Consider the following 26,708-nt stretch of genomic DNA (forward strand, 5'->3'; position numbering starts at 1 on the left):
TTTAGCATCTCAGACATGCACTCTATCCTTTTACTGTTAATATGCCTATAATAGACTTTTGGATCCACCTTTATGCAGTTGCCAATGCCTTCTCATACTCTTTCTTTGCCTCTCTTATTTCCTTTCTCACTGCCCCTCTGAACTTGCTATAGCCAGCCTGCTTCTCACTTGTATTCTCAACTTGACTAACATATGTCATATGCACCCTTTTTCTGCTTCATCTCGCTATCTGTTTCATTGTCCAGCTCTGGCTTTGCTTGCTATACCTTTTCCTGCCCACAAACAAACCAAACAATTTCTTCCTTAAAGGCAGTCTATTGTTCAATTAGAGGTTTGTCTGCCAACCTTTCATTCCAACTTACCTGGGCCAGGTCTATTCTCAAGCCATACCATGCCATCCTGGATTCACTTCTGTGACTGCAGAATCCCCTATCACTATTGCATTCCCAATCTTCCTCCAGTCCCTCTGTACAGCTGAGACACCCATGGTGCCATAGACTTGGCTCTGGCTGCAATCCCCAGATGAACTGCCACTCTCACCAGTATTCAGTTTTGCTTAAGTGAATGGGCAAAACTGGCAGATGTTTCTCAATTTAAGCAAATGTAAGATCATCCTGTTTGGATCTAATAAGGTCTTAGCTAAGTACTTTCTAAATTATGAATAGCTGGAAACAGTGGGGGTTCAAGAGAAATTTGAGGGTACAGGTACATAGATCTTAAAATATCATGATTAGGTACAGAAACTAATCAAAAACGTAAATGAAATGTGGGCCTTCATGTCTAGAGGACTAGAATACAAAAGGATAGTAGTCTTGCTTCAGCTATACAAAGCCCTGGTTAAACCACGTTTGGAATATGGCGATCAGTTTGGGCACCACACCTTAGGAAGGATATATTGGCTTTTGAGGAAGTAATGCTTGGATTTACCAGAACACTGTCTCCTGCAAAATGGCCATCTGCGCACGTGCACTGATCCGCACAAACATCACTTTGCTCAGTCGGAAAGCAGTTAATGTCTTGATTACACACAGGATATAATTCTACTACAATATGTTCCAGGCAAATAAGATGGTGGGCCATAATACACTTAGTATTGAGTAATCAGGATAGACTTGGTTCATAATCTAACTGAAATTTGAAAAGGAGAAATGTAGCCCAAATTCTAATATCCTATATTGCAGAAAGTGTAAATTTAATGGGATGAGTTACAGTGGAATTGCAAACAACTTGTAGGGAATGACCACAAATTGAACATCTAAATGTATCAATGCCACAGTTTTAAATGCTGTAGGTCCTGCCACCCCACACCCGCTATCACCAAACTCCCCTTGCCCCCTTGTTAGGACTGAAATAACCCTGATAAATCTAGCACCAAACCTGCAATATTTTAGTGTGTATCTGTTTAACATGTTTAATTTTGTTTTTAAAAAGGAAGTGAAGATACTTTGCATCCAGATCTGCGCTAAAAGAGTAAACATGGCGAAGAAATACTAGAACTGCACATGCACAGCATTGGCAGCAAACATAGCCTTACCAGAATGATACCTGGACTCCAAGGGTTAAAGTACAGGGAGATATGGTGATAGAAGTTTGGAACTCTCTTCAGCAAATGGCAATTGATGCTAGATTAATTGTCAATTTTTTAAACTGAGATTGATAGATTTTTGGTAACCAGAGGTATTAAAGCATATGGGACAATGACAAGTATATGGACTTAGGTCGCAGATCAGCCATGATCTCATTGAATGGTGGAAAAAGCTTTAAGGGGCTAAATGGCCTACTCTATTCCAATGTTGATGGCCTCATCTAATCCAAAAAAGTACTGTCTTTTTTTTTAAGAATAACCACTGCATGGTACAAAGTTTACAAGTAGATTAAAATTATTGGTGCGGAGAAAAACAGAGTTAACATTTCAGGTCTGTGACATCAGTTGTAATGTAAGGTCACAGACCTGAAATGTTAATTCTGTTTCTCTTTCCACAGATGCTGCCAGACCTGCGGAGTAATTCCAGCACTTTCACTTTTTATTTCGCATTTACAGAATCCACAGTACTCTTGCTTCTGTCAAAACAATTGTTTTCAGTTTATATTACATTAGATTTTATGTTTTATTCATAAACATATGAACATACAAATTAGAAGCAGGAATAAACCATTCGGCCCCTTGAGCCAGCTCCGCCATTCAATAAGATCAAGGCTGATCTGATTGTGACCTCAACTCCACATTTCACCTACCTCCAATAACCTTTGACTCCCTTGTTAGTGAAGATCTATCTCTGCCTTAAAAATGTTCAAAATGTTCAAAATTTGTCAAGAGAGTGCCAATGGTCTCTCTGAATCAATGCAGCCTATTTAGGAAAATTCTGTACAGAATGAGAATTGCGTCTGATAAAATATTGGCATATTTATTCGCAAACTCATAATCTGATTATTGTAGGGATTTGGCTCTTTGCAAACTATGCAGTCTCACCTCTGATTGTTTTAAAACTACATTAAAGCAACTGCATGTTAAAACACATGGGAATGTTCTTACCAGGATTTATGTATCCTATTGCATTGCTGCTGAGGTTTAATGTTTCTAATTCCTTAAAATTCATGAAGTTCTTGGCAATCAATTGCCTGATTTTGTTTCTGGAGAGATCAATTTCTAGAACTTCAGCAGGAATATCGATTGGAACTTTCATCAGGTCTGTGGAAATAATAAAATTATGTTAAGCCTTTTATATCAACTAATTAATCTTCTGTGCTGTTGCACATGGGAAGTCAAGACCAATCTTCCCTCTATTTTTTGAATGCACAGGCAATTTTGTTAAGTACGTAACCCCCTTTAATTTTTTTGTGCAGCTACACACGTGGTAATCTCAAGGAGCCAGCTTGTGCGTGACCTATGTGGGGACTTCTGGGTTATTGTGCATTCGTGCACCCTAGAAGGAACATTGGTCAAGACCAAGAGCACTTTCAAGTCAAGCAAGTTTAGAGGATGGGTAATTGGACAAATGCAGGAAAGGAAAAAGTGGTAGGTGGAAAAAAGTGAGGAGCATGAAATAGAGAGGTAATGGAGCCATCGGCGGTGGCACCAGCTGTCCCTCAATTCGAGGATGACATCTACTCATGGTTGTGAATTTCTGCCATGGGTCTTCATGTCACTTAACAGGCCGATTCTCCACCCACAGATCTTTGGGCACATAGGGCTGGATGTCTGGTGAGGTAGTGGGATCTGGCGTGCAGGATTTGCTTCCTTTTCTTTCCTTCTCTGCTGCCACTCTGTCTCATCATTAAGACTTTGTGACTCAAAGCATGATGCAGTTTGATAGATAAGTTGTCGCCATTTTGAACGATTGGTAGCAAGATCCTCCCCGTCATTAATGTCAATGCTGCCACACTTCAAGGAAAGTTTCAAAGTGTCTTTGAAGCATTTTCTTTGTCCTCCCCCAGAAAGTTGGCCATTTGAGAGTTGAGAAAACAGGACTTGGTGGAGAAGATGCTTTTGGGCATCCAGATGCAGTGCCCAGGTCATCATTGTTGACTTTGCAGGAGTTTTGCTTGAATGTTCATGGACCTGACTTCAAGAAGGACACTAGAAGTTTGTTCGATGGTCCTCCCATTGAATCTGGAGGCATTGCTGAATTTCTCTAGCACTCTTATGTATTGTTGATACACAGTCAAGTTCTCACTGCAGTACAGGAGTGTGGTGACATCAACTGCTCTGAACACTAGGAGTTTTGTTGACTTGTGGAGATCTTTGTTGTTAAACACTTCTCAAGAACAATTAGAGATAGACAATAAATGCTGGTCAGCCAGCAATGCCTACATCCTGTGAACGAATAAATAAAACTTGCTGCCGTAGTTTGTAGAAGGCTGAGCTGGCATAATTGTTCCAGTGTTGGATCCCCTCATCAATAGTGGCCTTTTGAGGGAGGTGGCTACTAAGATATGGGAAGTGCTGAACATATTCTTGAATCTCTCCTTCAACATATATTTGGGTGGAATATTTGGCTGGTCAGGTATGGGTCGATATATGAGTTTTGATTTGGCAACATTCAAAGGACAGGTCGTGTTTCTTGTATGCAAAATTGAAAAGATTGAGAGTGACTTGCAAATATGGTGCAGTGTGGGCAATGATACTGCAGTCATCTGCAAACCATAGATCATGTATGTCTGTGGTGGTCAGCTTAGTTTGGCATGGAGGCAACTGAAGTTAAAGAGTTTTCCATTTAAGCGATATTTAATACTGACAACAGAGGGCAGTTGATCCTTGATGGGGTGAATAGCCGCTTTCAAGTAGATTGTAAATAGTATAGGGGCTATCACACAGACCTCCTTGAACCTAGTCCAGATTTTGAAGGTGTCTGTTTCAAATCTCCCACAAGGCAGTTGCAGTCATATCATGATGAAGCAACTGCAGGATTGTGATAAAATTTCTTGAACATCCAAATCTTTGGAGCACAATCCACAGAGCTTTGTGATTTACTGATTCAAAAGGTTTGGTCAAGTCAGTGAATGCAATGAAGAGTTACTGGTGTTAAGGGGAGTCCTTTTCCCTCCCAAATCCATAGGATGAGTGTGTGGAGTCTTGATGTAAGCTAAAGTCTGCCAGCTTTGAAGACCTCAGCTGGAACATCATCAGGGTCACAGGCTTTGATGTTTTTCATCCATTTGATTGCTTGTTGCAGTTCTCCCATTGATGGCATTCAGCTGCCACTGCAGATTCATGGTCGAGGAGTTGTTGAAAATGTTCTTTCCAGTGTTGACGGGTAGCATTATCATCCTTAAGAAGAGAAACACCATCCTGTGAGTGAAGGGAATTTTTTCTATTTAAACTTGTTCTAAAGATGGTCCTTGATGTGACATGGTGAAGAGGCTTGTGTTCTCTGACGATCCCTTGAGTGGCTCCTGGTAGGGCCACTCATGGCAGCAAGGTCAAGGGAGGAGCCAGACAAAGTGCAGTCCAAAAAGTCCTCAACAGCAGAACAGGCAAAGGAAGGCTGTGTGTCTCACCGGCTGTGATGGTGGAAGAAGGCTGCAACGCAAGGTGGTCCCAGTCATTGTGGTTCGGCACATCACCTAAATCTGACCACCAACCCCATCAAGATCTTGTAAACAATGACAGCGCCCCAAGATCCCCATGTTACACGCAGACTTCTACCAGGGTCCATTTGCCAAGTTTTTGTGATGATGGAGAATTAGCGACAGGGACAGGGCTGTGAAGTTGGGAGTCCCGAGTCAAGAGTCTTCTCATAGTTGAGAGATGCATGAAGGTCAGTGGACGCCTGTATTGGGACAGAGGTGTCTTTGGGTAGCTCCATCAGTAACTGAGCAGTCCTCTTCAGGATACCTTCTGCTTACCCCAAATGGGAGCTAGCAAAGGTGTCCTAAAAATAGGTGGGCAATTAGACAAAAGCAGGAGAGGAGAAAGTTGGTAGGTGGTAGGAGAAGAAGTGAGGAGCATGCAGGGTTACAAGAAACAGAGAAGTAGTGGAGCAGCAAGTGGGTGACAGAGATGTGGACAGAAATATAGGAAAAGGAAACTAGGAGGGGGAAGGATAAAGGTTAAGGAAGGAAATAGGAAGGAGAGTGATGGGAAGGGAGAGAAATGAGGATAGGGTAAAGAAAAGAGGATCAAAGAGGTAAGGAAGAAGAGGTATGCGAGCATAATGGGGAGGCTGGGACAAAAAACTGTTTTGTTAGCAGAAAGTGTCTATGGACAAATAGCTACTCAGAAAAGAGATCAGAAAATTAAGCCATTGTTGGATGAAGGTGGTGGAGGTGTGGCGGGAAGAGAGATAGAGGGGAAAGAGAAAGACCATGGGGAAAGTCGGCTTGCAACTGCTGCTGAGGAAAATCTGAGTGTATAGCAGCATTCCATTTCAAACTTCATTGAAGATTCTCTAAGGTAATTTATCTGTAGCATTAATTTGAACTGTAGGTGGCGCTAGGCATTTACAACATAAAAAATGATCACAATGCAGGAGGCATAAAATGGACCGGTGACATACTATACTTTCCCTCATACAAGCCACAGAAAGTCGGATTAACATGAGAAAATTATCTGGTTCAGAGGCAGCCACCTCAGCTTTAAATCAGAAGGTACATAGGCTTAAACCCAGATCCAGAGACTTGAGTAAATAATTTGGGTTAATACTTTAATGCAATGCTGAAGGAGTGTTGCATTTCCAGGTGAGAAACAATCCAAGTATGTATTCTGGTAGATGCAAAATATTCCATCATACTATTAGAAGAAGAGCTTTCAGGGTACCTTTAAAGCTTTCTTGGCTCCCTTCTTGGGTGCTGGTTTCTTCTCATCAACCATCTTCAATTTCAGACACAGAAGCCTGACCAACATTTATCCCTTACAATCTGATGTTGATTTTTTTTTTTAAGCCCAAAGAGTTTAATACAATATGTACAAAGATATTCAGAGTGCAGTATAATCTCTCAGCTCGTCTGTTCCCAGTCGGTTCACATCTACAAGAATTACATGACACTCAATGAATCAACGATTTCTAGCCCTTGAGCATCCTGCGCAGTATCACCTCAATGCCATCCCTTGTGCTGATGTGCTTCTGCCAGCCGTGAGTCTGTATCCTCTTGATAGTCTTTGGCTGGTACTCAGTGCCGCGCTTCTTCGTCCGGATCTGCCCCTGGCTCCAAGGGAAAAGCAGGGAGCTCAGGCCACCGGTTTCCACCTGCCCCGCCGAGGAGCTCAGGATCAGGAGGCCACTGACAGGAGGGAGCTGCAGAACTTGCACAGGCTGGAGCTCAAAGACACAACAGGAGCCAAGAACTGCGCTGGCTGCCACCTGCAGCCCCGCACTGCCACCCTCAGGAAAATTATCCCGATTGGTGTTGGGTTTGATCATTAATTTAATTGCTAATCATTGGACCTTGTGCACAAATTGGCAGCTGTGTTTCCCCACATTTACGACAGTGATTAATTTCAAAATTACTTAATTGTGAAAATATGGGATGTCTTGAAGTCATGATAAATGCTAAGTAAATACAAGTTCTTCTATATAAAAATCATTTCTTTATGAGAACTGCTCCTTCTGCAGATGTCCTTCATAACGATTCCCTCTGTTGATGTAACAATTTTCTTCATTTGAAGTACCGTCCTAGTTCAGGGAGGAAAGCTTGAAAAAGACAGGAAAACAAGCATGGCAATCATGGTGTGTAATTAACCTGCACTTGTTCTTAGCAAGTTTAACTTTGTGCTACTTGCTAATTTAAATGATAGTAGCATGCAACCCAACACTGAATGTGCTGTTGATTGGCTGCATGCCTCAGCAGGGGGCCCAAGTTTGTGCGAGGCTAGAAACACTTAGGCCGAAATTTTACAGCCCTGTCACAGCAGGAAAGGGGCCGTAAAATGCAGCGATTCATTCTAAACTCCATTGACTTCGACGGGACTGTAAAATCCCACTGGTGTAAAATTCCTCCCTTAAAGTCAGCCTGCACTTCTTAAAGGCAAGTTGCAGTTTCACTGGAGCAGGTGCTGAAAATGGTTAAGTCAGAGTTTATGAGCAGAAAGAGGAGGAGAAATGGTGCAAAAGGTCAGAGAGTGTGCTGCAAGGTTCTCCAATACAGCACTAGAGATCTTGGTGCAGGAGATGGACAAGAGGAGACAGGTCTTCTTCCCTTAGGGCAAAGGCAGTGGGAACAGACAGCCGTCATGGTGATTGTTAACAGTCTAGCTTCAAGGACCTAGCTGCCATGCCACAATGAGTGGACAAGGCTGGTGAATGCTTCTTCATATACCATATCTTTACAACTGAACCATCAACCTCACACACGGCTCTGTTCACCACATCCCCTTCATTTGCTTACCAAGCATGTCTCATATCTAACATTCATAGCCTTACCGTACCCACCTGGCACTGTTGCTAGCCTCAGATTCAGCACTGCTGTAAGCCTCACACTTACATCTTAGAGCTTGCACATATTGCCAGCTATTAAGCTGTGACAGGCACATCACCCAAACACATTGCACCATGCTCTCTGACAAACGTCCTTTTCTCTTGCAGGACAATGTTGCTTACAATCAGAGACAGCAGCACTTAACTGCTGGGGGACAGGCACAACTGCACAGGTGCTGGGCATCATTGGAGTGGCCACAACTCAGGCCATGGACAGCGCTGGAACCAAATAGAATAACTGTATGTTCCTACCACCCACTGCCTCACATCACATTTCCCCACTTATCCCACAATACCTTGCAATTTACAAATGTAGTAGGTGTAAACATGCACCTCTTGCTTACTTAGCTCAACCACCCCACCTCTCCCTCATCACAACCCTACCATTGTGACTTTATCTTTTCAGAAACCCAAGAACTTCCACCTGGTCAAGTGGGAGCCTGAAGTTCATAAGAAACAAGAAATGAATGAAGAAAAGCACCATCACTCAATCTTTCACTTGCAGCCACCATCTCAGAAACTGGCACTGCATGTATTTTAGAGGGTAGCATAGAGGTGGGCTTTGTACATGGTGAGTGATAGGGCATGTGCAGCCTGCAGCCAGAGCAGAGAGAAAGGATTGTGCAGGTAGCAGCACCTTGAGGACAAGGTCACACAAGTTCTGCTGCAGGGGATTCTGATGAGGACTTTAGTGGGGCAGCCTACAGAGAAAGGCTGATAGGCACACTCACACAAATGCTCAGTGCATTGGCAGGTCTGTCAAAAAGCTTGTCAAGGAACATGGAGAACATATGACTTAAGAGCAGGGGTAGGTCACTTGACCCCTCCAGCCTGCTCCGCCATTCAATAAGATCATGGCTGATCTGAATGTAATTTCAACCTCACATTCCTGCCTACCCCCGATAACCTTTCACCCCATTCTTAATCAAGAATCTATCTGGCTCTGCCTTAAAATATTCAGACTCTGCTTCCACCGCCTTTTGAGGAAGAGAGTTCCAAAGACTCACGACCCTTGGAGAAAAACTTTCTCCTCATCTCTGAATTCAGTAAGAAGTCCAGCTCCATCTTGGCATAAGGTATTGCACAGTGTTTGTAGGCTATTATTTCCAGCATGGAAATGGTGGCCAACTCCATGATGCAGCATCTGATGGTCAATGTCTTAGCTTCCATTGCAACACAAGACACAAGAAGAAGCCATCCAATATCTCGGTTCTGCAATGGAAGCCTAGACTAAGATCATGAAATCTCAGCTGGCTGACATGCAGGCACAGACTGCTGCCATTATGGCTGTACTCACCAGTGCTCAAAAAGGGTTTTCAGGGTCTCACAACAGTCCAGTAATCTGTGTTCCAGCAGATTACTTGGAATGCTGAGATGAGGGGAGTGGCAGTGGCTCAGTGGAGTACAAATCTGCTGTCCTCACTCAGTATGACAGTGTTCATGCTCTCGCCACTGCCATTCTACCAGTCCCCCACTGTCATCGGTCAGCCAGCCAGCCAAGCTGCTACTGCCCATGCCAAGGTGGTACAGTCCGAAGCTGGGCCTTTGAGACCCAGAGCTGCTCAAGGGTATCTTGCAATCTATCCCACTGAAGTCAGCAGCTTTCCATCAGCTATGCGGCAGCCACCAGGGTAGCATGACGTAGGAGTATTAGGCCAGGTAAAGGCACCTGCATGACAGGCACTGAAAGAATGCACAAGGGTGATTAGCTGAATTTTGTATGGAATATTGGAAGGTTTGATGGATAAAGTTGATTTGGAAATGGTTGTTTTATGGTGGCTTTTATTTCAGCATTATAGACAAGAGGGTACTGTGATGGTTCATAACAGAGTGATGTTAAGGCATGTGTGACTGTTGTACGATGGGGCTGTGTTCAGTGGAACATTGGTCGCAATCAGCCCAGCTGAAAAGGAAGTGCTGGTTGCCTCCTCCCTTCCTCCTGCTCCTGAGCAACTTGCCATATCCCTAGTGGCAAGGGCTCTACTGTCATGATGGCCAGATTGTGGAGGATATAGCACACCACCACAAACCTGGACACATGCTCTGGAGGGCCCCTCTAGCGTGGTCCTGGCAACAAAACCATTTATTTAGCATCCCAATGGTCTGCTCTGCAATGTTTTATGTAGCAGCATGGCTCGCATATATGCATGCTGGCCACATGTGGTTGGGCTGCTTTTACGTGAATAGCCCTCATCGCCAATAGCCCCAGTCATTCTCCAGTTTGATGTTATGGCTCAAATAATGAGGGAACATTGGACTGACATAGAATGTAAGCATCATGACTGCCGCCAGGAGAGCAGGCATTCACCAACATGATGTACTGAGCATGATTGTACCTACTGCACACTAAGCAAGTGGTAGCCTTTGGGTTATGGTATATCTCAGCTTTAGATATTATGTCCACAAAGCCACACCCTACACAATGGGGAAGCCCACTATCTTGACAAAGCCATTTACACATACCACCTGCTTCTCTCTGTTTAGTGGGAACACAATGAACTTCCCTCTCTTGCCATGAAGAGTGTCTGCCATCTCTCTGAAGCAGCTGTGGATGGCTGAGAATGGGAGATGTTACAGATGTTGCCTGCTGCAGCCTGGAAGGATCCCAACACAAAGAAATTCAGGGCCACAGTCACCTTCACAGCCAATGGCAGTGCCATCCTTGCCTTTGCAGATGTGATTGCAAGGGGTGGCAGAATTCTGCGAGCACCCTCTTTGTAAAGTGCAGACAATGCACACACTGTTCCTGGCTTAGCTGGAGAAAAGAGAAATGCCCAATGAAGACACAAGGTGAATAACATATTCTGCTGAGAGCCCTTCTTCCCCATCCTCCTCTCTCTGTGAGCATCTTGTCCTTTTTCCTGCCTCTGTTCAATTTCTCTCTCATGCGATAGCTGAAGGGATTGGAAACCATAGTATCCATTACTGAGAGCAAATGTCTGATTATAATCCTTGAAGTCACAGCTAAGGGCTTTTCCATGTACAGCACCACTCCCAGGTCAAATTCACCAACTTTAATCAACTCTGCAAACTACTGAGCACTTCCAGAAACTCAAACAGAGCCAGTAGAACTTAATCACAAATTAATCTGTAAATTGTTAATGATCCCTTTAAATAGAAATGGCAGGGGTCCTTGCTGCTGCTGAACACAAGTTCAGCTGTGCATGTTTAAGAGAGGGTGTTAGCTGGTGTGACGAGATCAAAAATGGCAGCGCTGGCATCAAATCAGTGTTACATGCTGTTTTCACACATACTCCTGATGTTTGTACTAACCTCCTCACCAAGACGGTGTTTGTCACAGGCCATGCTTGGTGGTGCAAGTACTATTTTGACACCAAAATGACACCCTTAGCATCAAAACTAAAGGTGCTATAAAGCCAAGTTTTGTGCCCAGATCTTTCTACACACTCTATATGAGTAGAGTTCCTCATAAATTGTTAAGGCTGCTTCAAAGTAAATAATACAAACCCAAAAGTCAAACCTCACACTTCATTGCAATAGTTTATCTTGATATAGATGAAACCTTGCTATCTACTGATATCCTCAAATGTTGATTCTCTAATGACACCCCAAAACCACTAACAACCCCACACCCCAATCAAGAATCTTCCTAGCTCACTGAGAAGTGTTAATGATCTATGCTCTCTCCGTTAATCCACTATCCCAATCTCCTTCTTCATCTATGTGCCAGGTAGTACCGTCACTGTCATTAGACATTTTATTATCCAGTATTCCTTATAATGAGAATTAAAAACAGAAAATAGAAAGATGCAGCAGGAGAACTACTGCAACAGTAGAATCTATGTAACCACAATTTGAATTTGAGAGATCACAGAGGCTTTTTGCAGTGATTCATAGCTATCTTACATTCCATGATCAAAATGATTTTAAAATTAAAAACTATAACACATAGATATTGTTAAGCAAGGTTTGGATAATCCCCTGGTCCAAAAAGTAGCTAAACTTAGCTTCCAGGACATGCCCTCATTCGGCAATTCGAGAAAATATATAATTAAGGATTATTTCTTTTGTCAGCATAAGCAAACAATCATACCAAACCACAAAGAAAATGAAAGCCATCTGAATATTTAACATGTAAGCTTTTTCAATATACAGTAATCCTTCTAATAATTTTCTCTGACTTATCAAAGTTTTACATGTATCAAACTACTTATTTGTTCGATTTCCATTATTGAGATACATAGATCAAGAATATACTAAAAAAGTTAACATTGCAGATTATTTAGTCAAATTTTAGCTTTAGTGCCTCTATGATAGGATAGAAAACTCAGCCAGAGTTCCTAATCCTGGTTGCTTTTCAGTATCCCCTGTTGGAATATGCTGGTGTATGGACACAATGTAAGAGCATGAATGCCTTGGTATGATGGTCTCCACAATTTAATAGCTGCTTAAGGCTCACAAATGAAGGACTTGGAAGAGATGCAATGAGATTGCTGAACTCTAAGCACCCTGAAAGAGACAAGTTCAGGAGAGAAAGGAAAACAAACTAGCAGAAAAAGATTCTCAAAAAGATCTTCTAGGTTTATCTTTTGCTAATTTTATCTCCTTATCTCAGTTGTTATCAAATTATTTCAATAGCTTATCTGCATTAATTTGTATTTAGGTATTTACAGTAACATTCTATAATTAAACATTGTAAATCCTCTATTTACAAATAAAGATGCAAGGCAAAGGTAAATTGGTAGCCACTTGTTACTGAACAAGAGAGTCCCATCTACAGCAGCCTGCTATTGAATATCCTGGAGGAAGAGTCAGCCTTATGCTAGGATTGCCTTACGCAAGGGTCTGAATTAAGCAGCTGATGATGAATAAGTCCAAACTAAAAACTTCAAAGTTGCTGACAGATCAGAAGTTGCTCCAGATAGGTCTTTCCATCTAGAAGGCAGGTATCTGTCAGCTGGCGAGGAAACTGAATGCAAAATGCTGGAAGGCATTACTTGGAGGCTGGGTATGAAAATACTTGTTCAAATATTCACAATTTGGTGCCCACTATAATTTAGTTCCAGAATGAGTGAGCACTGCACAGTCCTTGTAGACAAAGTCCCATCTTCACAAAGAAAAAAACTCCATCCTGTTGTGTGGCACTACCACCTAACTGAAAGAGACTCTGAATGAATCCAACAGCTTAAAAATGACATCCATGAGGCGTTATGGACCATCAGTAGCAGCAGAATTGTATGTAACCACAATCTGTAGTCTCATGGCCCGACATATCCCTCACTCTACCTTTGCCATCCAGCCAGGGGATTAACCCTGGTTCAATGAGTAATATAGGAGAGCATGCCAGGAGCAGCACCAGGCATACTTAAAAATGAGGTGCCAACTTGATGGAGCTATAACACATGACCAAATGCATGCTAAATAAGCAAAACAGCATGAGCTGAGACAGAGATGGAGTGAAGCAATCCCACAACCAACAGCTCAGATTAAAGCTTTGCAGTCTTGCCATATTCAGTTGTGAATGGCAGTGGGCAAATAAATGTCTAACCGGAGGAGGAAGCTCCTAAAAACGATCCCATTCTTAATGATGGCAGAGCCCAGGTCCAGAAAATAAGGCTGAAGCATATGTAACTATCTTCAGTCATAAGTGCCAAGTAAATGATCCACCTTGGCCTACTCCTGAGGCCCCCCATCATAGATGCCAGCCTTCAGACAATTCGATTCAATCCACGTGATATCAAGACACCGGATATAGCAAAGGCTTTGGGCCAATATCTTATCAGCTTGGGTTGATAAGTGGCACGCCATACAAGTGCCAGGCAATGACCACCACCAACAAGAGAGAATCTATTATTCTCTTGACATTCAATTACATTACCCACCACTGAATCCCCCACTTCAGCACCCTGGAAGTTTTTTTTTTATTCATTCACAAGATGTGGGCATCGCTTGCTAGGCCGATATTTATTGCCCATCCCCAGCTGCCCTTGAGAAGGTGGTGGTGAGCTGCCTTCTTGAACTGTTGCAGTCCATGTGGTGTAGGTACACCCACAGTGCATTTGGACATGGACTGCTTCAGTATCCGAGGGGTCGTGAATGATGCTGAGCATTGTGCAATCATTAGCAAACTTCCCACATCTGAGCTTATGATGGAAGAAAGGTCATTGACCAGCAACATGACTGGATCAGCCAGCCACATAAATATTGTGGCTGAAAGGCAGTCGAAGCTGGGATTTCTGCAATGCATATCTCACCTCCTGACTCCCCAAAGTTTGTCCACCATCTACAAGGCACAAGTCAGAAGTGTGCTGCAATTCTCTCCACTTAGCTGAATGAGTACAGATCCAAACAACATTCAAGAAGCATGACACCATCCAAGTCAAAGCAACCTGCTTGATCAGCACCCCGTCCATCACCTTAAATATTCATCCCTTCCACCATTGGCACATAGTGGCAGCATTGTGTACCCTCTACAAAATGCACTGCAGCAATTTGCCAAGGCTCCTTCAAAAACATCTTCCAAACCTGTGACCTAGAAGAATGGCAGCAAATGCATGGGAACACCACCACCCTCCAAGTCACACACCGTTCTGACTTAGAATTATATTGCTGGTCTTCACTGTTGCTGGGTCAAAATTGTGGAACTCCCTCCTTAGCAGCACTGTGGGTGTACCTACACCAAATAGACTTTAGCAGTTCCAGAAAGTGGCTCAACACCACCTTTTCAAGGACAATTGGGAACGGACAGTAAATGCTGGCCTTACAGTGATGTTCAAATCCAGAGAACAAAATAAAAACTCCAATGATCCTACTGGTGGGATCACTGTTCAGTGGGGTATAGCATGCCCATGTTGCAGTCAGCAGGATAGTACGAAGATATTTGGAACAGTTTAATCAAACCACGAGTAATAGAGCTACTGTCACAGTTAAGAACGGGAAAAGACAATGTGATTGATTAGGCCATGTAGGCACCTTCATAATCACAAAATAACTGCCGCCATTTTATGTGGGCGGGCCAATTAAGGCCCACCCAGCGTGACGCTCACCCAGAAGCGCTGAGCGCTCCCTGTGCAGGCGGGGAGGCGGGTTGGGGGGGAGATTTCTTGATTAGGGGCCTGCACACTCTCACGCATGCACGTGAAAGAGTGCAGAAATCTCCCTGAGGCATAGAGGTGTAAGGTTTAAGGTTTTAAAATTTAAATAAAGGAAAGAAAAAACTTGTAAAACATGTCCCCTCATGTGGCAGTGTCACATGAGCTGGGACATGTCAATGAATTTTTAAAATAATTTTTATTGAATTTTAAAACACTTCATGAAACCTCACCCTGCCGGTTTTTGTGGCAGAAAGGATGGATTGCTTAGTGCAAGCATCTGATCACATGTACAGTCCTAAATTTTCAAATGGACATAAAAGAAGCATAACAAGACCCAATTCCAGTGACCATTGGCCCAAGAACTTCAACTTAAGAAATTGGGACAATATCTTCCATCTTCCCAATATTTAATTTTAAGAAATTTCTGTTCATCCATCACTGGATGGTAGATAATTTAGCAATGGTGGAGGCATAGAGAGGGGCAGTGGTGAGGTAGAACTAGGTAACATCAGTGTGCAAGTGAAAACTAGCATTATGCTTTTCGATGATATCACCAAAGAAATTGGAGAGGACCAAGGATAGATCTTTGTGGGACGCCAAAGGTAATGATGTTGGAAGAGTTGGAAGAGAAGCAATTGCAAGTGATACTCTGGCTACAATTAGATAGCTAAGAATGGAATCTGGCGAGTGCATTCCCACTCAGTTGGATGACAGTGGAGAAGTGTCAAAGGACGATAGGGCCTATCAGAGATGAGCATGGTAACTGGTGCACTGATGCTGAAGATGTGGGCAGGGTTCTCAATGAGTACTTTGCCTTTGTCTTCACTGAGGAGAGGGATGATGCAGATATTCTAATTAAAGATGAGCAGTGTGAAATATCAGATACAATAAGCATACTGAGAGAGGAAGTACTGGAGGGCTGACATCCTTGAAAGTGGATAAATCACCAGGGCTGGATGCATTGTAACCCAGGCTATTATAAGTAGGTAGCAGGGAGGAAATTGCGGATGCTTTGAGGATAATTTTCCAATCCTCACTAGTTGCTGGCCAGGTACCAGAGGATTGGAGTTCTGCGAATGTTGTACCATTATTTAAAAAAAAGTTCAAGGGATAGGCCAGAAAATTATAGGCCAGTCAGTCTGGCTTCAGTGGTGGGCAAATTATTGGAAATAATTCTGAGAGACAGGATAAACTGTCATTGAGAAAGGCATGGATTGATAAGGGTGGTCAGCATGGTTTTGTTTTGGGAAGATTGTATTTTACTAACTTAATCAAATTTTTTAAGGAATAAATAAAGAGGATTGATGAGGGTAGTGCAGTGGATGTTGTCTATATGGATTTTAGCAAGGCATTTGACAAGGTCCCACGTGGCACACTGGTCAGAAAAGTGAGATCTCATGGGATCTTGTGACGAGTTGGATCCAAAATAGGCTCAGCGACAGGAAACAAAAGATTTTAAATAATTGATAGATGTTTTTGTAAATGGAAAGCGGTTTCCAGTGGCGTTCCACAGGGTTCAGTGTTGGGGCCCTTGCTGTTTGTCGCATATATTAATAATTTGAACTTAAATGTGGGAGGCATGATAGGGAAATTTGCAGATGACACAAAAATTGCCCGTGTTGTTCATATTGAAGAGGACAGCTGTTGTCTCCAGACTTATATCAAAGGTTTGGTTGAGTGGGTGGAAAAGTGGCAAATGGAATTCAATCCAGAAAAGTGTGAGGTAATGTATTTGGGTAGAGCAAACAAAGCACAGGAATACTCAATAAATGGGAGAATATTGAGAGGGGTTGAGAAAGTGACAGACCTTGGAGTGCATATCCACAGGTCCCTGAAGGTAGCAGGGCAGGTAGTTAAGATGGTCAAGAAAGCACATGGAATGCTTTCTTTTATTGGACAAGGTATTGAATACAGAAGCAGGTATGTAATGATGGCACTGTATAAAACGTTGGTTAGGCCACAGCTAGAATTTTTGTGTACAGTTCTGGTCACCACATTACAGGAAGGACATAATTGCTCTGGAGAGAGTACAGAGGTGATTTAGAAGAATGTTGCCAGGCTTGAAAATTGCAGCTATAAAGAAAGATTGGTTAGGCTAGGGTTGTTTTCCTTAGAACAGAGGAGGCTGAGGAGTGACCTGATTGAGGTGTACAAAATTATGAGGGACCTAGATAGGGTAGACAGGGAAGATCTGTTTCCCCTAGCTGAGGGGTCAGTTGCCAGGGGGATAGATTTAAGGTGATTGGTAGAAGGATTAGAGGGGACATGAGGAAAAACTTTTTCACCCAGAGGGTGGTGGGCATCTGGAATTCATTGCCTAAATTGGTGGTTGAGGCTGAAACGCTCAACTCATTTAAAAGATACCAGGATCTGCATCTGAAGTGCTGTACCCTGCAAGGTCATGGACCAGGTTCTGGAAAGTGGGATTAAAATGAGCTGCTAGTTTCTTTTGATTCTTTTTTGGCTGGCACAAACACAGTTCTGGTCACCACATTACAGGGAGGACATAATTGCTCTGGGGAGAGTACAGAGGAGGTTTACAAGAATGTTGCCAGGCTTGAAAATTGCAACTATGAAGAAAGATTGGATAGGCTCGGGTTGTTTTCCTTAAAAGAGAGGAGGCTGAGGGGTGAATGGCCTCTTTCTGCACTGTAACTTTTCTATGGTTCTATGGATGATGTGGTCAACTGTGTCAAAGGTTGCAAACTGGTTAAGAAGGATGAGGAGAGATAGTTTACTTTCGTCATGCTTATATAGGATGTCTTGACTTTGATAAGAACCATTTTAGTACTGTAGCAGCAGCAGAAATCTGGAGGGATTCAAACATGGATTTCTGAGAAAGATGTGCATGGATTTGAGGGGTGGCAACATTTTCAAGGATTCAGGAGAAAAGGGAGTTTGGAGATGGGGTCGTAATTTGCAATGACTTTGAGGTCAAGTGTTGGCTTTTTGGATAGAGGCACTACACAATTAAGTGATTATAAGATTATTATGTTTTAGAACTGGTTTTATAAGGGTGTTTTAGTTTGGTAATGTATTTTGGTATGTAAATTTCGAGTAAATGAAAGGGGTCATGTGACATGTGCTGGAGTCCGCCTGACAGTCAGCTTGGGTAATTTAGTTGTTAAAGATCAAATAAGACCCAGATTGTTTTATTAAGAGGGAGGTGCAAGGTATTTATGCTGGAAGACAATGACAGCAGTTTCTAAGTTTACGGTGAGTAGCTCTAAGTCTCCCAAAATACCAGAAAGGTGTTATAAGTATCAAGTTGTAAACCATTGTAATGTAAATTATCCCTTTACTTCAAGATGAAAACAAGGTGGAATGAAAGATAACTGATTAGTATTTCTACTTAGATACAAATTTAATGTGTTTCCTTTTGCCAGGGAGCAGAGGTTAGAGGCAGAGGGTTGAGGTCAGGTTACAGGCTTCCCTATTAACACAGAACTATCAAGGATAGACAAGCAGTTGGAGTTTAGTCTTGTGTGATCTGTAGCAAACTGAGAGTAGAGAGCAAAAGATAGAATTAGCCAGGCCTGCAACTTAAGCAGAGAATAAGCTGACTCTGTCATTCACCATGCATGCAGAATGTGGGTTGAAGCTTGCAGAGATTGAGGACCAAGTTCGTGAGGAGATAAAAAAAGGTTGGAAGATTTGCCAAGCTTGGACCTAGAAGAAAATATCTAACCCTCACCCTAACCATGAAAGATAGTTCTGGGATTAGTAGTTGGGAAAGTAGAAAGAAAGCAACCCATTAGAAGTTGGAAGCAACTGTGCTCAGTTGGATATAAGAACTGTAACTCTGGAGAGTGCAATGTGTGATAAGTAGTAATGAACCTTTTATTTATGTAGTTTAAAGTATAAGTTGCCTACAAAAGAAAAAGTGTTTAGTCAATAGTGGTCCTTAGTCATTTGAGACAATGAAATCTTGATGTGTCATCCTTTCTAGTTATTTACTGGAAGTTCAAATTTCTCTTTAAAAGTTATTGGTCTCTATGGAGATCATAACAGAACAATGACAGCAGATTTAAAGGAGAGAGGAACCGCATCTAAAGAGAGAATGTTAACAATATCAGCTAAAAGGGGACCAGGAGGGGGAGTTGGGTGGTCGGCAGTTTAGTGGGAATAGGGTTGAGGAATCTGGAGGTAGATATCATCGACAGGAAGAGCTGAGAGAGAGCATGAGGGGATATAGGAGAGAAATTACAGAAAGATGCATACTTCTGGAAGATACCAAGATCCCGGTACATTTTCTTATGAGCTTGCATTGTATTGTAAAGCCACTATTAAATCACAAATGAAGGGCTGACAGTTCAGTACAATACTGTTTATTATTTGAAAGTCATACAAACCTTTATTTTGGCAATCTATTCGTGACTTTGGGAAAAGGTAGATATTGCATTTTGTGGAATCAGCAGTGCTCTGGAAAGGTATAGGGTCTGTACTGTTTTCCTCATCATGGCAGAGCAAGTTCACATTGATTGTCTTCAACTTGTGACCAGCAAATTTTTTTGGAGCTTTACATTTGGCCAGGTTGCCTAGATTTCGTTGGCCAGGGATCTGCAGCTTCCTGATCATTTCGTCTAGATAACAATTACAATTCCAGGGGTTGCCATAGACACGCAGGTATTTTAGTTTAGGAATAGGAATAAAAACTTCCTCTGACAAAAACTGTAATTGATTAAATTGAAGCAATAAAGTATTGAGCTCATCTAATCCTTCAAAAGCACCTGGTTCTATATTTGCTATGGCATTTCTTTGTAAGTCGAGGCTCTTCAAATTTTTTAATGTTGAAAACATCGAATCCTTCAAACTATGGATCTTATTTCCTGCTAATTGTAAGTGAACAACATCCTTTGGCAAATTAGGGGGAATTGTAATGAGTCGCTTATCTTGACAATCCAGTATTTTCTCATTCTCATGCAGACTTTCACTGCATATTGTGCTAAGGAACTGAGCATATCTTTTGACGTGAGTGGAGTGCCTTTTGAGACATTTCTTGCCACAGTCCCTCATTCTATTTCCATGGCTGCCATTCCTTGTTTTCATGAACTCTACTGCTCTACAAAGAAGTAGCAACAAAATAATTCTTATCACTTGCATCCTGACATCCAGATGGTCCCAGTAACTGAGTGATGACTTGATAATATACAAGAATCCAATGAAACCTGCAAACTAAGGTGGCCTCAAGTGACTTTGGTTTTGGACTGACGTAAGCAGCTGTTCCTCGCAAAACAGTCTGTAAAGGAAAAAAAGTAGTTAAAAACATCATTACTGCAAGATAGAAAAGCACTAGTAAAAAATGTGTCAGAAATACAGATTACACAACATGCAAAGTGATAAAGCATTATATTCGTATCAATACATTGAGAAAAATTGGGGTGAAATTCATTTTGGTTGATAGCGCAAAATGGACAATAGCAAATTGACAGCAAAATGAGCAATAGCAAATTGACAGCCAGCCAGTTTTATGCTTTTATCCACTGGCTTGAAGAAAATCATCCTTTTTGGTAGTGGCTGTTTGTCAGGTCACATCTGCTCCTGGAAGAGCTGAATAGAGCAGTCATAGTACCTGTTATGGTCAGGCCAGCCAATTTCAGGAAGAGGTCTTTAAAATGTCATTAGGCTCCTAAGTATCATGTGTAAGGGGCCTAATGCCCATTCTAGACTGACACCAGGAATGCCTCCCAGAGCACATGAATGAAAATGGCACTGGATATGTTTTTGATGCTGTTCAGTACACAGGAGATTAGCTTTTAAATTGGACCTCTGTGTCTCCTTTTACACGTGGAAAATAGACACAATGAGATCCAACTTCCACCCTAAGATATTGCATTTGTAACACAATTATTCAATATGCTGAAAAAAATGTTACACTCTAGAAACTAAAATATTTTGATATAAATTCTTGATCCGTAATTTCCTAGAGATTTGCAAAATTATTAAGATACATCTACTTTTTGCCATGCAAAGTCCCAGGAAATTACACTGATTGAGGCTTATTATCTTATGAGGCCAGGGAATTGTGCACAGTTACACTCTTTAAAGGTCTGTGACTGCTATTTAAAGGGTCAGTAGAGTTAGTTGGCTGGTGAGGAAATAATTTTTGGAAAACCTCCCTTTCCAAATTCTGTACATATTAGAATTGATTCTGCAGGAAAGGCCTGTTTAGATTTCAGGGACCCCTACCCCCTAGAAGAGAATTACACAATCATAGTGGAAGCAGATAACCTAACAAATTAATGTTATGTCTACTACCAAAGGACGAATGAGCAAATGTGAACAAAGTTCAATAGCCTCAGAATGACTTCTAGATGAAACCAACCAGTCTTATCATATTCAAGTAACTAGACTAGGTATGCATGCTACAAGGTTTCTTATCCAGGGAGGGGACAGGTGGCCAGGAATCCACCACCCCCACCCCTCCCACCCAAATCCCAAATGCATGAGCCTAGATATTCAGCCATACAGTGTCTGTTTTTAAAGGAACAATTTGATTTCTAGACTGGGAATTTATTTTTGATTTTTTAATATTGACCATTTTTGTGAGGAAGACAGAGGGAGCAGAGAATCATTTCTCAGGATGGGGTCAGGAGTAGCTTCACAGGAATTCAATTTCCTCTCTTCAGATGATAGTCTTTGGCAGCATGGAGTGGGTGGAAAATCAGGTGTCCTCACAGAGACAAACAGCAACATCGAGGCTAAGACAGGCAAGACAGTGTCCATTTTCACCATTGACCCTGTTAAATGCCACAGAATCTTGATTAAGGCTGAGTCCACAGGCAGGAAGGGAATGGGTGACCACCAGGCAGAGCAAGAGGACGAGGCAGGCAGTGCAGGAATCTCCTGTGGCTATTCCCCTGCAAAACAGATATACCGCTTTGGATACCGTTGAGGGGAATGGCCTCTCAGGGGAAAGCAGCAATAGCCAAATTCGTTGCACCGCGATTGGCTCTGCTGCACAGGAGAGGAGCAAAAAGTGTGGGAATGCAATAGTTATAGGGGATTCAATTGTAAGGGGTATAGTTAGGCGTTTCTGTGGCCACAAACAAGACTCCAGGATGGTATGTTGCCTCCCTGGTGCTAGGGTCAAGGATGTCACAGAGCGGCTACAGGACATTCTGAAAGGGGAGGGTGAACAGCCAGTGGTCATGGTACACATTGGTACAAACGACATAGGTAAAAAAAGGGATGAGGTCCTAATAGCAGAATATAGGGAGTTAGGACGTAAGTTGCAAAGTAGGACCTCAAAGGTAGTGATCTCAGGATTACTACCTATGCCCCGTGCTAGTCAGAGTAGAAATAGCAGGATATATCAGATGATATATCGGAAGAAGGAGTTAGATATAGCTCTTGGGACGAAAGGGATCAAAGGATATGGGGAGAAAGCGGGAGCAGGCTATTGAGTTGGATGATCAGCCATGATCAGAATGAATGGCGGAACAGGCTTGTAGGGCCAAATGGCCTACTCCTGCTCCTAGTTTCTATGTTTCTATATTAAAATCTTACATCCATGTGCACCTCCATAAACCTCTTCCATTGTAAATTGTTATAATAACATTTACAACAAAACTGCCTACACCAAAGTTTCCCTTGATATCATCTCTGGACTTGGTGCAGGCTACAATGCTAGTTTTTTTGGCACCCTGAGGCACCAACCAATGTAGGATCCACAAAATAAAGCAGGAACACCCACTGCTGCCTCATGTCTTTAGGAGATCCAGATCAATCTCTGCATCCCACCCCGAGAAACATACAAAAAATACAGGGCAACTTTTAAAGTATTGGATATCTAGTAATCAGAAAGTCCAGTCATTTACCCTGATCTTGTTTATGGGAATTTGAACATCAAAGCGGCTCTTTGGCGGAAATATTTTTAATGGGATACCCTATCTAAACATAATGCAAAAATAACCAATAATCCGTTTACGCTGCTGGATCTTTAATGAGCCAATTGAGTCACTTAAAAATGCATTTTGAAAAACTCAATTGATATTTTTCCTTTGAAATTTCTATTGTACAAAATAAAGTTTTAAACAAACTTCAAATAATTGTATATTTCAATTTAGTTAAGTTTATCCATTGAATTTTCTTTTGCTTTTTTAGAACAATTTCGCACAATACGCAAATGGATTTTAATTGTTCAGCCATTGATTGTAGATTATTATAGGCCATGATACTATTAATTACATGGCATAAACATTCCTTTCTTATAAACTAGCCATATCCTCCATCTCACCATGCACAACACCAAGAGAGATCTACTAGTATATACAGTTTTCTCATGTAAATTAAACATTTACTGTGTATTGTAAATTTTATATCGTGTATTTTCAGGTGACTGTCGAAATCTGCAGGATCTAAATTTAACTGAATGTACAAGTTTAACCGTAAGTGGAAAACTTCCTATTCAAGCTTCTTAAGGTGGTGATCCATGCTGGGATACAGATGTACCAGTAACTAGCCAAATGACCATTCTTTATTTATGGAGGAAATTTTAACTCACCCTCTGCTTAGTGAGAATGATGTGAATAAGCAATTAAAATGGAGAAACTCCATTTCCTGCTCTATTGATGGCATTTTGGATTCCAGTGCTGCTGGTTTGGTAGTGGTCGGGACATTTGCCGAACTTGGGCAGTTTCAATACAATTAGAGTTCCAAGACTAATGGGAAACTGATTGTAATTTAACTCAGACCTAAGCAGCGACTCCGCTGTGACTTACCCAGATTGACAGCTGTCAGAAGGACAAAGAGACCTTGAAGATAAGTTTAAAAAAAAAACTTTCCTCTGTGGAGCCTTAAACACAATTTTCCGCTCCAACCCATTGTCCAGTTGCTGCTTTCCATCCAACTGGGCAATTGACTGGCACCATAAAGATGAGGACTGGGAGTTAAAGTGCTGCAGGCCTCAAAATTAACCCGAGTGCCCAAAACCAGCAGAGGATTAAAATTCACCATTTTATCTGACCAAATAGGAGGCATTACAGCTTAGCTCAATGCTATAATTAGCCAATATTTGTACACATATACGTTCGAACAGGGGACCTTTAACTCAGGGGGCCACATTTACATTTTTTTCTCACTCAAGGGGCTGATGAGCAAATTTTGGAAAAATAAGATTTGGCACAACAATAAACTGAATTTCAAAAAACAAGTTGAAGTATTAAGAAAAGAAACAATTGCTGAGCAAAAGTAAAGCAATGTCATGGCAATCAATTGTTAAGTTAAAAAAGAGTAATTAATAAAAATTGACCAGAGTGTGAGGAGGTCAGTGTGTGCGTGTCCGGCTCACTTCAACCTTAGGGTGCTCAGTCAGTCACTCACCCTCACCCACTATGAGTGTGTGTGTATATGTGTTTGTGTGTGGTGGTGAGAGTGAGCAAGAAACCTGAGAATAGGAGCAAGGCAGATGCTCACTCACAATGTCCTACATCATCTCTCTCTCGCTCTCACTTCTTCTCACTCACTCCTGCAGACACACACTCTCGCTACTCTCTCACTTCCACAAACACACACTCCATCTCTCCCATAGACTCCCTCTCTCTCACATACACACACCCCTCAATCACTCTCCCACTCCCACACACAGAATATAGTGCCGTCCCCTCCCTGGGGTTTGCCAAAGCCTCGCCCTCCCCGGGGCCTTCCAAAACCTCGCCCTTCCCAGGACCCACCAAAACCTCGCCCTCCCTGGGGCCCGCCAAAGCCTCACCCTTCCCAGGGCCCGCCAAAACCTCACCCTCCCCGGGGCCCGCCAAAGCCTCGCCCTTCCCAGGGCCCGCCAAAACCTCGCCCTCCCCAGGGCCCGCCAAAACCTCGCCCTTCCCTGGGCCCGCCAGAACCTCGTCCTCCCCGGGGCCCACCAAAGCCTCGCCCTTCCCAGGGCCCGCCAAAACCTCGCCCTCCCCAGGGCCCGCCAAAACCTCGTCCTTCCCTGGACCCGCCAGAACCTCGCCCTCCCCAGGGCCCGCCAAAACCTCGCCCTTCCCGGGGCCCGCCAAAGCCTCGCCCTCCCCGGGGCCCGCCAAAACCTCGCCCTCCCCGGGGCCCGCCAAAGCCTCACCCTTCCCAGGGCCCGCCAAAACCTCGCCCTCCCCGGGGCCCGGCAGCCCTCAGCACACTCACCGCCACCAGCTGCTCCTCCAGTCAAAGACTGTTTCTCTCCCTTATTTGCTGCTGAGTAGCAAATACGGGAAAGGAATGGTCTCTGATTGGAGGAGAAGCCCCTTTCAAAATCTTGAAGTGCACTTACCTGCATTTTGAACTTATCACCTGTCTTACTGGCTTTTGAACATTGGCTCCCAGGACAACATGGGGGGCTCACGGGCCGCCAGTTGGACAACCCTGCTTTACTAGTGCCTTCAGCCATTTCTTGATATCACGTGGAGTGAATCAAATTGGCGGAGGACTGGCATATGCAATGCTGGGGATGTCAGGAGGAGGCCAAGATGGATCTTTTGCATCTTTTGAAAAGCGTTTTATCTTTTGCACTGATTTGCTGGGCTCTCCCACCATTGAGGATGGGGATATTTGTGGAGCCTGCTTCTCCAGTGAGTTGTTTAACTGTCCACCACGACCGAATATGGCAGGGCTGCAGAGCCTAGATCTGATCCATTGGCTGTGGAATCACTTAGTTCTTTCTATCACTTGCTGCTTATGCTGTTTGGCATGCAAGTAGCCCTGTGTTGTAGCTTCACTGGGTAGACACCTCATTCTTAGGTATGCCTGATGCTGGTCCTGGCATGCCCACCCGCACTCTTCATTGAAGCAGGGTTGATCCCTCAGCTTGATGGTAATGGTATAGTGAGGGATATGTCGGGCCATGAAGTTAAAAATTGTATACAATTCTGCTGCTGCTGATGCCATAGCACCTCATGGATGCCCAGTTTTGAGTTGCTATATCTGTTCGAAACCTATCCCATTTAGCACAGTGGTAGCGCCACACAATACGATGGAGGATATCCTCAATGTAAAGATAGGACTTTGTCTCCACAAGGACTGTGCGGTGGTCACTCCTATCAACACTGTCATGGACAGATGCACCTGCGACAGGTAGATTGGTGAGGACAAGGTCAAGTAAGTTTTTTCTTATTGTTGTCTCCCTCATCAACTGCTGCAGACCAGTCTAGCAGCTATGTCCTTTAGGACATGGCCAACTCAGTCAGTAGTGGTACCGAGCCATTCTTGGTGATGGACATTGAAGTCCCCCACCCAGAGTACATTCTGTGCCCTCGTCACCCTCTGTGCTTTTTCTAATTGCTGTTCAACATGGAGGAGTATTGATTCATCAGCTGAGGGACGTTAGGTGGTAATCAGCAGGTTTCCTTGCCCATGTTTGACTTGATGCATGAGACTTCCTGGGGTCTGTGGTCAATGTTGAGGGCACCCAGGACAACTCCCTCCCAACTGTATACCACTGTGCCACCACCTCTGGTGGGTCTGTCCTGCAGGTGAGACAGGACATACCCAGGGATGGTGATGGTGCAGTCTGGGACGTAAGGTACAATTCCGTGAGTATGACTTGTCAGGCTGTTGCTTAGCTACTCTGTGGGACAGCTCTCCCCATTTTGGCACGAGCCCCCAGATGTTAGTATGGAAGAGTTTGCAGGTTGACAGGGCTGGGATTGCTGTTGTCGGTTCCAGCGACTAGGTCGATGCCTGGTGGTCCGTTCGGTTTCATTCCTGTTTGCCGACTTCGTAGGATTGATACAACTGAGTGGTTTGCCAGGCAATTTCAGAG

At 43.0% G+C, this 26,708-nt stretch overlaps 1 protein-coding gene across 1 annotated transcript in view; it reads right to left on the reverse strand.

Annotated features, from left to right (window-relative positions):
* Positions 1-26,708, reverse strand: part of lrrc17 (leucine rich repeat containing 17) — a 41,408-nt gene that overhangs the window by 6,810 nt on the left and 7,890 nt on the right. The window contains exons 2-3 of the mRNA XM_078553263.1: positions 19,321-20,207; positions 2,534-2,689 (exon numbers count right to left, since the gene is read on the reverse strand). Coding sequence (XP_078409389.1) covers positions 2,534-2,689; positions 19,321-20,071 — 907 coding nt within the window. The 5' untranslated portion in view covers positions 20,072-20,207. The remainder of the gene's footprint in view (positions 1-2,533; positions 2,690-19,320; positions 20,208-26,708) is intronic.

This window comes from Cetorhinus maximus, chromosome 12 (assembly GCF_964194155.1).
Source record: "Cetorhinus maximus chromosome 12, sCetMax3.hap1.1, whole genome shotgun sequence".
NCBI classification, from domain to species: Eukaryota; Metazoa; Chordata; class Chondrichthyes; order Lamniformes; family Cetorhinidae; genus Cetorhinus; species Cetorhinus maximus.